This window comes from Macrosteles quadrilineatus, unplaced genomic scaffold (genome assembly GCF_028750875.1).
Source record: "Macrosteles quadrilineatus isolate MER2022 unplaced genomic scaffold, UCM_ALF_1.0 Scaffold_4__1_contigs__length_99947679, whole genome shotgun sequence".
Taxonomy (NCBI): domain Eukaryota; kingdom Metazoa; phylum Arthropoda; class Insecta; order Hemiptera; family Cicadellidae; genus Macrosteles; species Macrosteles quadrilineatus.
The window spans coordinates 8,883,525-8,897,446 of NW_026542597.1; the positions used below are offsets into that span (position 1 = coordinate 8,883,525).

The following is a 13,922-nucleotide window of genomic DNA, read 5'->3' on the forward strand; positions in this document are numbered from 1 at the left end:
GTTCACTGACACTCGGTAGTTAGACTTACCTTGACGGGCAGTTCACAAGATGGCCCGGTGATGGCCACGGCCAGTTCAGCAGAGCCGCTGCTATCTACAGTCATGTGGAACCTGGCCACCTGGTTGACTGGGATCAGCTCCAGACTGCTGAGGTTCACTGACACTCGGTAGTTAGACTTACCTTGACGGGCAGTTCACAAGATGGCCCGGTGATGGCCACGGCCAGTTCAGCAGAGCCGCTGCTATCTACAGTCATGTGGAACCTGGCCACCTGGTTGACTGGGATCAGCTCCAGACTGCTGAGATTCACTGACACTCGGCTTGTGTCTGACACGCTGCATACAAATGGACAACCTGTGGACAGGGCATAGCTGCAATACTGGCAGAACATACCTACAGGGCATAGCTGCAATACTGGCAGAACATAGTCTACCTACTGGGCATTAACAGGCTAAACCTGTGGACAGGGCATAGCTGCAATACTGGCAGAACATAGTCTACCTACTGGGCATTAACAGGCTAAACCTGTGGACAGGGCATAGCTGCAATACTGGCAGAACATAGTCTACCTACTGGGCATTAACAGGCTAAACCTGTGGACAGGGCATAGCTGCAATTCTGGCAGAACATACCTACTGGGCATTAACACTTGGCTAGCGTGAATATTTTAACAAGAATTTTCTACATTATAATGACAGGTAAACAGTAGAGGGAACTTCCCCTCATGTTTGTATCATATGGTTCAGACATGACACACACACTCAGAGAATCTAAATAGCCTCCAGCTGGATTTGGACCACTTTGCGTTAAAACTGCAGAGACAAGAATGAGAAAAGGGTAACATTGGTGGGATTAAATAAGAACACAATATAAAATAACAAAAACTTGGAGAGATCTGTTTGTGAAATGACAAGATTTCTCTAGATGAATGAATTTGGAAGGGAGCATAACTACTTAGAACCCAACACAAATAAAAAAAAAATATTCCGGTACTGGTACCTAAATTAGTTTAATAATTTCTTAAACAAAAAAATAAATCATATCTCAGTTGAGTATTATGTTTCTTATGTATAAAAGGCTACATCTTGAACAGATGATAGGCCTTTAAACTTTAAAAGTGGAAACCTTTTTCACAATTTATAAGATACAAAAATGTATACATATAGTAATTTTGGAAATTTAAATTTAAAAAATTAATACCGATACCCAACTGTTGTGAAATTTTTTTTATATTTCTTATTTCCTCATACAAAGATCTATTGGAACCATTAAATAACATCAAATTGTTGGAGTCAGCACAGATTTCTTTTAGTGAAAACTTAAAGTCTTTTTAGCTTTGAACATACTTGTAATTAACTGGGAATCCACCCTCAGTTTTAACTATCTAAAATTTAACTAGTGTTATCTAAAATTGGGAAACATTAGCCTACTTAAAATCCTACTACTTGAAAATCCTTTTATCATTACCTACTGTATTTTTAAACTTGAAAACTCTGGTAAGGTTTGTACCGACAATAGACAACTAATAAAATAGGTCATAATTTAGCATAGTTCTGGCAATTTGTATGTTTAGTTGTTGCAACACCCAAGTTGCACAGTTGTTTGGGTTGGAAAGGAGAGCTAATTAAGAAGAAAACACCACAGATAGGTGTGGTTGTCATTAGCGCCATTAGCACAACTGACGTAATTACAAGTCATTAGGGTTCTTTGTGCACTGAGGAACTTGGGTGTAGTGGCAAGGCTTGGTTTCTGTTGACATTTAAGAAATCTTGTGATGGCAAGTTTATGGATAACGTTTTTAATTACAAGGAGGTTTGAAAAAAAATATTCTTTAGTCTTTATTAACATCATTTACCCCATTTACTAAACGTTTTTTCACTAAAACAGTTGGTAAGATACTAAATAAAACACTAATATAATCAAGTTAACACTAAATGTAATTAAAATGTGTTTCCAAATCCACATATACTTAAGAGGAAAATCCATCACATATAGAAAGTCCATACATCAAGTATTTCAAAATTTTATCAGTTACTCATACTGGAAACAGAAAGGATTGATTTTGATTTTAAATGTGTAGATAACCCATGAAAATTTAATTGAAGTTTCAACAAAAAAATCCCACTAATATAAAAAATACAGTGGTAGTATTATTTTTGTGTGTAAATCTGAAATTCAATTTTTTAGGAATCCAACAAACATACCAGGGATGGACAAGTCCTTATTTTTATTTTTTTAAACCCCCACTAGGGCTGTCTTTGGTTTCCAAAGTTGCAGTGTTATTTTTATGAATACAAAAGTTGATAAATTGAGAACTGTCGAACATAGGTATTAGGTAGTATTATCATTATCAATTGAGATAGGGACACCATCTCAGTCCGTATTTTAACCTAAATATGAGTGAAGGATAGTGTATAATGAAATGAGATGCCTTTTGTTGCTTTGATACTGACTAAGACCAGCTGTTTCATTAGTCAGGACAGGACCATTTATTAAAAACTATAAAAACCCAACCTTGACGAGATGGATATTGAATTTTATGTAGAGAATCTACTTAGAGTAATCAGTGAAGCCGCAACAGGTAATAGCTGTAATAAATATAAAACCAACCAATTCAAACAAAAATGCCAACCATATTCCAGTTGTCTTACTGTTACCAAGTGCCAATCTATGTGATAAGACTTACCAGTGACAGTTTCCCCGTTGAACTTGATGTCAATGAGATGTGGCTTGGTGTGTTCAGGGGTGAAGCTGACAAGACATCGGCCACCCCCCACCACCGTCACATGGTTAGGCACCTCCCCCTCGTTGATGGAGATCTCCAGCTGTCCTTCTCCTGCTTGGCTGGCATCCACTGCACAACAAACAAAAACACACAGTCAACTAAACTCAATGATCCAGTGTACTCTAAGCTAGAGAATGTCAGAGAAGAATGAGATGGTAACTTAAAATGGTCAACTTGGGCATGTCTCAAACAGAGACGCAAGAGTGTTGGAACAATGTCTTGTAAATCTATTAACGTTATTGGTGTATGGACATGGACCAAAAAATTCACTGCCCCCTTAAAATGGTTTGTTATGTAGTCAATCTGTTATAACACACCAATGGGGTCTAGAAATGAAAAAATCTTACTGCTCTCTTTTTTTCACTACAACATGTGCATTGTTAATTATTGGACCAATAACAATGCTAGTTTAAATAAAAATGGCTTGATACAACATGTATAAGAACTTGTAACCTAAATATAAAAGTAAGTATGATCTACTAAGTTGCCTTTATACTTCCTGAGTAAAAGATGACAACTTTTCATAACCTGATGAAAACCGCGAGAGACTATTCTGTTATGTTATTCACAAAAGGATAAAATATAATAAAACAAATTGATAAAAAAGTATTTATTAGAAGGTAGGGTTTGTTAGTTTGATATATTTGGTGCAAAAACAAAAAAAGTTCAATTTCATTTTAGTATGCTTTTAAAAGTGAAAGTTGGTTATTTAATTCAACCAACTATAAGCAACAAATATTTGTAGGTAATGAGATAGGCCCACTCTTCTTATAAAAATAAAAAAAACAATTGTTTTAAATGTTCTTTGACTCTTCAACAGAAAGACCAAACCATAAAATAAATCGGCACTTCAAAGAAGCTATTTGACACAATGGGAATCTAGGGCACAACCAATTCAAACTGACAAAAAAGCAGAACAAAATAAACTGCCGTGGGAAATGCCCATTGGAGGTATTCCTGAGTCACACCTACTGAACAGGAAAGTGTGAGAATTGGGCTTTCTTTTTAGCATAAAACTACACTGGTCCCCGACACAACCCATGAAATCAGACATCTTCCATTATGGTGATACGAGGCAAATACATTATGCTAAATAAAGCAGGTTTTAAAATTAGTTTTTAGATACAAATAATGTAATTGTGTAATTTGTTTTCTAACTAGCTGAAGACTACACATCTAACTGAACTTAAATTCCATTAAATTTGTTAAATTAAAACGAAACAATTAACTTGTTGCTCAAAATCAAGCATAATAATAGAGGTATCAGGTATTATATGTTAATATGGACTAAAAACAAAGTAATATACATGAACTTTTCCTAAATGTCCAGTGTTTAGCAGTCTTAAGGGTGCGCTCTACCTCTCCGCCACAAGCTAATGCAAGGGTTTAGGACCTCCGTCATTGTCGGCTTGGTTCTTAACCGAAAATATATTTATGTTAATTTATTCATTTCTTATTTTTGTAGGCTTGTATTGTTTTAATTTGTTGGTAATACTAGAATTTTAAGTGGGAAGTGACTGGTAAATACTTCTAAATAAACATTTTTCTAAAGTATTTTACACATAACATTTTAAAGTTAACTAAGTAATTTGAGAGGACTTAAAAACCGTCTGCAAGCGATCTTGCAGCGCTGTTCAATAGCGCAACATAAATACTGAGGTCCGAGCTGAGGTAGAGTGCACCCTTAAAACTTTATATCACACTATTTATTTAAATTTTTGCTACAAATACATAAACAGTTTTTTTATTTTTGTCATATTTTGTTAAAATACTATTGGTTGCCAGGAGTTTCAGGGGGAAAACTCCAACAAGTTCTGGTGTAATATAGTTAACTGTATTGTTTGCATTTCTATCCTCTCAGTCTCTGATTGGGACTGACTGATGACTGTTGTGGCAAGTCAAAATTCATTGAAATTTAACATTTTTTTTAGACATTACGATTTTTTTAGACATCTTATTTAAAAAATAGTAGGCCTACCGACACATAACATTAGTTAATTAAACTAAATTAATAAGTTAATAAGTTAAATTAATAGTTAACTAATTAAACTTAATTAGTTAACTAAACTTAAATCCATTCAGAAAAAAATTCCTAAATTTCTGAAATTCATAAAACAAAACAAAAGACTAACCTCTGAATTGGCAAGGTTGACCGACGACTCCGCTAGCTACATCAGTGACACGGATGAGAGCAGAGTTGTAGACTTTGGCCAGTAGTGGCCCCGCAGGGAGCTTCTCGCCCGCCACCATCACCTCCACCAGGTGACTGCCCACCTCCGCCGGGGTGAACTCAACACGGTAGATCCCCCCAGGCTCTGTCACCACAGTGGAAGGTACTGCCCGCTTGCTGGGACCTGAAAATCACAGTACTTTAGCTACTATGTACAATCCTAACATACAAACACAGCTTGGTTGTTAACTTCAGACAGTTTGACAAAGTTTAATGCGGAACTCAGCTTACATCATTGCCTTGGGCATAAAATGAAATTCATTTAAAAATATTAACCTCGGCAAAATATAGAGGATAGTTTATAAATCTTCGATGGACTAACATGTTGTATTCCTAATTTCAAAACAACAGTAGAACCTCGATAACAAGACTCTCGAGAACAAGACACCCTTCATAACAAGGGTAATTTTAAATCCCCTTGAAATTATATTACCCCCAATCACATGTTATTGCAAACCTCGATATTAAGTCAACCTTGATAACAAGTCTTATTTTATAATCCCTATGAGAGTCTTGTAATCAAGGATGCACTGTATTTGTAAGCTTGTTAAATAGCCTACTTTTCCTTGAAAGTATCTATCAAAATATCTTTTTCCAACACACCTTGTCTGTTAGTTAAGTAAAATGATATTGAGAGCAAAACAAATTAAAGCATAGAACTCACTGATGACATTGGCGTGCACATCTTCCCTGAGGAAGCCGAGAGCACTGATTTGAAAGGATGCGACCTGGTCCACCGGGACTAGTCTGACTGCCTCCCCGATGACGGACATCTTAGGTGATCCGCCACCCAGGGACCCTGACATGACTGCCACGTGCCACGGGCTGCCTACAACACCAAGGTTAGCTTGAGTAAAACAATAATCAATGTATTTAGTTCATAGGTTTATTTGGCTAGAACATCGATATCGATGGGTTAGAACCACACCAAAGTGGGTGGAGCTAGTTTAGGTTTTGATATTAAGAGGAATCAACATTTATTGAATGACATTTTTGGGAGTTTGTATGTCTTTCTGTTTTGTGTGCAGGTGTGATGTTTAGTTATACCAAAGAAATAATATAAAATTGACCGGTAGTCTGTGGGTTTATGTTTGACTTAATTGAAACAGTGATGACAAGGCCACTTTTCCCAGGCCTAGAAGGCTTGTGGGTGTAAGGGTTCACAATCTATGAATGATGAGAAATTCTTGCAACTGCATAGGGAAGCTATTTATTTGGTTTTATTTACTACCTACCTAATTATACTAATATTATTATTCATTACCTAATAGGGAAGCTATTTATTACCTACATTGGTTTCTTGAGGTGTAAACACTAAATACAGTAACAAACAATAGAGACACTGCTAGAGTCTAAATAAAATCCAATGAATGTTTTCTCTTTCATGCAATAAGCTAACCATCTGAGTTGTAGGATTTTGAGATAATGTTCTATTAGATATCCCTACAATTTCATATTAAAGAATTACACCTTTCTTCTTTCTTGTTACCCCAATGCAAAGCCACGGTACTACTAGCTTCTCATACTACCATAAAATTCCAGCAAACGTAACCGACAATTTAACAAAGTAGGTAACAAAATGGTGAAAACAATTTTGTGGTTCTACTGAACTTTCCAGCAAGTGACGAATTTAAAAAAATACTAAAACACTATTGACAAATCATTTGAGATCTTTATTCGAACAAGGCCCAAGAAAACAACTCGTTTCTCAGTCCATGTGTCAAACACCTTTTGAACAAACAATAATACAATTCGCAAATACATAGCAGCAAAATGAGACGTTTCGCATCACTGGCAAAACATTGCATACAAGGTTTCACAACAGCATAACAGCATTTTGCAACATGAACCCAACCAAGCATCAAGTTATTTGTTACTTCAGCTTTTCATCACTTCCTCAAACAGTTGAATGAACTAGTGCACGGAATACCAATTAATGTAGGTACCGGTAGTTTTATCATTTCATAATCCAATTAAATTTCTTTATAATTTTTTTAAAAATTGTTTGATTCCTCTTGTTCTTACATTATTCTCTAAATTGTTTCAATTTTAACTAGTCAATGATCAAAGAAATTTAACTATATGTCTTTATTCAACTACACTAAACTGAAACGTTCTACCATCCAAAATTGCGGCAGTAATACATCCTGTGTGCAAGATTAGAGCATGCACTGTACTGCTGTACACACTGTGTGCACCTATCAAAACAGGTAATTCTGTATTAACAATAAGAATATGAGTAGTTTTGCAGGTTATTATTTGTTTGTGGTTTTGTTACACGGTTTTATATTTGTATACTACTAATCTAAGGTGTCATTTGGGGATTGTTAAAATAACAACTCTTGTAACAATTGTGACTATCAATGTATAATGTTTTTTTATCAAACGGCTAACATTAGATTTTAACAAGAGCAGGATTTAGTTCCTTACAAAATAACATATAATGTCAATGGCAATGAAAATACACAAATAAAAACCATTCGGTTATTGATTGACTAATACTATGGGAAGTTGTAGTAGGCCTAACTGTGTTACTAAAAATAGAACACTCTATTTCATAGCTTTGATAAAATCAGTCTATTTATGTGTTGGGCAATTGTTGTACAGGAGTGGACCATTGGACACACCCACACCCGGGGACACACCCACCCACCCGCGGGTGAGGTGTCACAAATGGTCTGACCCACTCAAGGCTCCTGACCCATGGGTGAGTCATCGGGGTTACATGGCTTGAACAACAGTATACAAACAAATACAAATTCATACAGTATTGAATTTATAGTTTTCTCATCATATTTTCATTTGGATAATCAGAGTTACGACATTATTGTAATCTCTTGTTGATCCATCAGCTTGAATACTATAAAAAGTGAATAATAATCAAATATTAAAAGAACAAGCGAGTAGACATTCTGTACATCTGCTCACTCTGCAAAAACGATCATGACGCAAACTTACTCATTGGAAAACTACTAGAACATCATGACTCAGAATTAAAATAACCTTTAAACTAGTTGATAGTCAGAAGGCATATGTGTAATTCATTGAAGGACAACACTGGTTTGCATTTGTAAATGAACCCAAGCTATATGGGATATTTACACTTAGTTGAAAATCTGCCACTGTCACTAAAACAATGCTACCATTGTGTTCTATGGATGGTTATGTTTAATTTTATAAGCGTGTATATAATCATGGAGAAAGTATTTTAATCATAAAAATGTTTCAGTTAGAGGCTTTGTCTGATTTGTCTATGTATACATTTGAAAAAAAATATTACTAGTTCACAATCAGTCGGATTTTTATGACATTTAATCTAGGTCAAAGAAGAAAGAAGGCACAAAACTACTGTACAGTACCTACTTTGATTTAAATTTCCATTCACCAGGACTAGTTACAACTGTTGTCAATGTCGTGTGATCCCATAAAAAAAAAAAAAAAAAAAACACAAATATAGTCCTCATAATCCGTTTAATTGTTTTGGCCCATAAGCATGATATTTCCAATCAAATTTATAGTCTGCATATCAGTAAAAATTAATCTTAAACACGAGGGTTCAAAAAACAAACAAAATATTGGAAAAACTTTTAATTGTGTCCTAATACGTACATTTTACCACAATTTTGCCAATTTAAATATCCATTACTGGTGCTAATGTTCCACTATAAAAGTGGTTAGAGATCCATAAAATACAAGCTGTTTCATTCAATAATAGAGGAATGCGAGGTGAGACAGGCTATGGTAATAAGAGCCGACACCTCATATCAATATCATGATTATCCCACACTCATCCTACTCTTCTCATCCTGTGTTGCGACAAACCAGACTCCTACAGTACAACATCCTACAACTGGTTACTGTTCAATTGTTTCTATTTCTACTTCAGTTGACTCGATTGCAAACCACAAAGCTGAAACCGTACAATGTCACTTCATGGAGGCCGATAAAATTCATTAAGAAAAATACATAGCAAAATAAACTAATGTTTGGTTATCTTAGATTGTCCAAAAGATATTGTTAGTTAAACAGTATGTAGTCCAGGGATTAAACGGTTTGAGTAGGTCTATGCAATGAAAAACCCTGACTAAATTTGACTTTTGATTATCGTTGGGAATGTCTAGTAGATGAAAAAAATCAATGATGTAACATTTCTGAGGTGGTCACAATTTCTAAGAGACTGTAAATTTATCGAAAAAGGGGGCACAAGGGGGAGGAGTGGGGACTTTAGGGAAAATGCTCATCTCAACATGATCTAACAGCATAGAAAAATCCAGCTTTCCCAGAATCACTTCCAACATAAAACCTATATTGACTGTGTCTATACTTGCTATCTCTGGCGCGCCTCTATACTACTACGAATTTTCCACGTCTACTCTTACATACTCCTATTAAAACGGCCAGAATTCTTCTTTATGTGTGTATTATCTGTTCTGAATTATATTCAGTTTTAATCAACTACGTGATTCCCGTACGTAGGACGGGCCTACAGCTAGTATATATTAAAACGTGACAGGGTTTTTTATTTAACGATTCTGAATCAACCACCTGACGGATTTTTGTGATTTTTTGTTGAAAGAAAGATAATTTTGAGAACTAAGGAATGTCCATGCCATAATTTTGGTTTAGGGTTTCAGTCTTTCAGAAATTAAGTTTTAATTTAAAAAAAAGTCTAGCAGCCGACACTAACATTCTAGACTAGCTTTTGATATAGCCTAATACCATTTTCATGTTATTTAGTTTAACTAAAAGCTGGGTTCAAACTGTCACTTAATTGTTATGTTACAAGCTTTTTACAAAAATATTAATTGTCTGTAGGCATATACAAGTTTTTACGAAATCTAGTTTTTTCATACTGCAAAGGATATGCTTTTTCATGAAATATGTAATTTTGAACTATGTATCCTAAACCGTAAGTGTATAATCAATTATTTATTTATTTATTGCCAACGGATTTCACCAATTTACAATATTGAATTACGATATTATGAGTTACTCATCATGACTGTACTAAAACCAAGTATGGAAAAGTTTCGTCGCAAATATAAGTTTAATTTGTGGAAATTTGAACTCACGTTAGGGAAATATTTTTCAGCAAACTATTGCTGAATTGATTACATTATACGTTGTTTGAGCGTTGATAGTTATCTTTATGTTCGAACGTCTGTCTGTCGAAATACCAGGTCTGTCGTTTAGTTAAAATTCCAAATTTCCCCTCAATATGTGACAGATGTCAACTGACAGATCAATCCACTGCCGGATCCGGATGATCTCGGTCCGGATGCCGGATGGAGAGCGGATCCGGAAGCGTGAACGTGTTGTTCCCGCGCGCGACGCGTGTCAAGCGATGCAGCCAACTGGTAAACAGCTGTTGACACGGTTACACCTGATAATGGTGACTCATTGTTTGTTTATCAGCTGTGACGAAACACCTGCAGTACTGTCACTGTGAGGAATGCAGTCGAAAATACAGAAAAACATCAACTTTCTGGGAGCTATTTGAAGGAGAATAACATCTAAGGAACAAAAATACATATTGTATGACGAACTATAGAGCTATCTTCAAAAATAGTTGTATATCTTAAGTTTTTGTAGTAGATCAAAATGCGTGTTAATAAACGTCATGCAAGAAAAGCTTGTAGTATATTTGCGTTCCCATATATTTCCTCTGGCCTACTAATCTACCAATGTCAAATTTCTTTACAGTAATCTCATCATGATAAAAAAAATTAAGTGGAACAACAAATTTCGAACGGTAAAAATTAAGAGGAGGTAATAAAGAATTTTGAGATATTAACCAACCAATTCCATGTCAAAACTAGAAATGCCTAAAGAAAGACACATTGTTATGTGTACATTGTTAATGACAGCCTACACAAATCTGAGGTTATCTCCGAAACGATGTGTTTTTACATTTGATAAACAGTATGGTAAGTAGCTGTTTGCAATGGATAGGTCACTATCTAACAAAAACGAATACCTCTTCACATAGATCGAATAGAGTAGGTGAATAAGAATAAATTTTAATTTTGTGGATATTTTCACAATCCACGAGAGCAGGACTCATTGTCCTTGCAATAATACTTAAACCAAATAATGTCACTTCACTTCCAATTAACCTTCTGTAAAACTTATTGTTTATAATTGTGTCCTGAATTAACATCAATTAACAACAATAAATTGAAACTTTGGCGAACACCTATTTTAGATTTCATATATACTACATATCTTCAACCGTATTGAAAAAAAAAAACTGTAGAAATTAACTTTTGCCGTTGGAAAATAAATAAATAAATATTTTTTTTTACATTTTGAAAAGCCGTATGAAGTGATGGGAATGTATCTTGAGTAGGCTAAATAATTACACGGGAACCATAACACAACATTAATACAAAACCACACGGAACGAAATCAGATTTTCTTCGGAAAAGGTCAACCCTTAAAAACAAAATTATTTAATCAGTATAATTATTTAATCATCATGTATCAACAACAAAGATATTCGACACTATCGCCTTTTGCCTAAACAAATGCCATAGGTTTGGTACAAATATCGCGAAAGAAGGCGCTGTAAAATTCTCAAATGAAATGTACAAAAGGTCTTACAAAAATCTACCCTCCCATTAAATTGACAGAAGAAAAAAAACGTTTTAAGTGGTTCCTGCCAAAGTATGTCCAATGTGATTGTTTTAAATGTCATCCCGGTATTTAATTGTTCAGTTCAATTTTTTGTTGACGTTGCCAATTGTAGGCTATCTGAGATTGCATGATAGTCTGTTCAAAATGTAAAAAACAATTGAATGTGTAGAACATTTTCCATATGAGTAAAATAATTAGGCTACTTGGTTGTCGTAAATAAAAACTGCAAATTTAACAAACCATAATAATAAAATCGCGCAGAAAACCATGCAGCAATGACACTTTTGGGCGCCAATCGAAAAATGTCATGGATGTGCTTCAAGGATACACACGTGTAGAATCCGGCTGCCGTATCAGAAAAGATCAATATTAAACCAAAATTAAGTAATAACATAACAATGTTTAGAATTATTAAACATTTTAAGACAAAATCTAGATTCTTAGAAAACAAATAATGACTTTAAAAGGATAAGTGTAGGAAAAACCAGTTATGAATAAACAGTTATAGTAAATCGAACATGTAAACAAACACTAGTCGAAACGCTTACCAAAATTCGGTAGAAACTATTAATCCAAAATGAGGGAATCACAAAACACAATGAGCAATGTAACACAAATCACAAGGATCGAACTTCGCGGAAAACGGATCGCGATTCACAAAACGCACGAAAAACACTCACGACGCGACGCGGCGCGGCACTCGACAACACTGTAGTGTCAAGACTGAATCTCGGTGCCGCGAGAAAGCGGCGTTGCCACGTCGAACACATTCTTGCCGAGGAGAAGTGGCAACACCGCTGATAATGGGGCCGCTCAAGACAGCGCCGGCGTGGTGACGAGAAACGGGATCTGCGCATGAGTACTGCGAGTACAGTGGATTATGGGAACTAGGGTGGATCTTCAGCACGCTGCTATGCTACTACTGTTGGAATGATGGATAGCGGTAGTCAGTTCATGAAGTTGCTTTCGTATTTGTTCAAACTAAACTGGATAACAAGGAAATATTTTATAGCAAATTGTAATTTTATTATTTTGCAGAGGGATTTCAAACGTTCAATAAACAATACTGTACTCTTGAATTGCATACGGAATTGGTATGTTGAAAATACAGCTTCAAAGATGAAGATGTGACTAATTATCGTTCCTTACATACACACAAGTACAACCTTACAAGGTGGAACCTAAAGGGGAAAATGGTTTATGAAAAAGACCACCGAATTTCAAAATTGGGATAGTAAAAAAGCCCTACTAGGTATATTGTTACAAAAGTTTGTATGATCCTATATTATAAAAAAGCGTGTGTACAGGCAAACTTTTATTTTTGTTTTATTTTTTTTATTGATGGGTTATTTGGCCACTAGAAATCGATTGGAATTGGTCCCTTGAAAGTTCCCATGCTATCGGCAACACCTTTTTGTAGCGGTAGTTACCAAAAACAACTGTTACAGGTTATTTTTATTGTCATCATTTGATTTGACAAAAACAAAAATAACTGTATCAGTTCAGTAAATAGTTGCATCACAAATAATGCATCTTCCAAATTTTACAAATAAAAGAACCTGAAGTAACTATAAAAATATGATAATGTGTTTGATTAACTGTCTTAAAAAAACTTCTCCAGCATGTTTGTTTGAAAAGGTTTCCATTTAAAGATACATTATTGAAATACCCCTTTTCACGAGTTAAATCACTGCCCAGTACTAAAAATACATTTTTTTTAAATTAAATTATTGATAAGAAAAGTTATTTGTTTCTGGCTTATTAGTTATTTGTATCTTGACTGATCTGGCATCTGGTCACTCACATGAAACCAGTCAATAATTAGTCATTGAGACCGCAAATAGTTACAGTGCGAACACATGGTTACGTGTTAGTGTTGATTATATGGACTTTATGTAACCGTTAATTAGTTTACCAGACTTACACTTGATTACACATTTAGTCTCGCAAGGCGTGAGGATGGAAATGAAACTGTCTAATTGAGGAAATGAAACAATTACAAGTATTTCAGAGGAGGTTTGTCTATTTTTTGTGAAAGTAAAATAGAAAGTCTTAGACTCATACAGTTTATAATAGTTTAATAATTATTGTTTTTGTTTAAAAATCAAAAAGTAAGTAAAAGGAATGACAAACTAGAAATTACTTTCCTTAACAATAAATTTTATAGCCCCTATATTTTGTATGACAAATAGTTTTTCTTACTGAACAAAAAAAAGTTTTTCTGCAGAGAACATCAACAAAATGATGCTGACTAGTTTCCTTACCAAACAC

The 13,922-nt window shown here is 34.8% G+C and overlaps 1 protein-coding gene across 1 annotated transcript in view; it reads right to left on the reverse strand.

Moving 5' to 3' along the window:
- LOC128992511 (filamin-C) overlaps window positions 1-13,922 on the reverse strand; it is a 143,066-nt gene that overhangs the window by 31,973 nt on the left and 97,171 nt on the right. The window contains exons 19-22 of the mRNA XM_054416119.1: window positions 5,680-5,844; window positions 4,918-5,139; window positions 2,687-2,854; window positions 182-354 (exon numbers count right to left, since the gene is read on the reverse strand). Coding sequence (XP_054272094.1) covers window positions 182-354; window positions 2,687-2,854; window positions 4,918-5,139; window positions 5,680-5,844 — 728 coding nt within the window. The remainder of the gene's footprint in view (window positions 1-181; window positions 355-2,686; window positions 2,855-4,917; window positions 5,140-5,679; window positions 5,845-13,922) is intronic.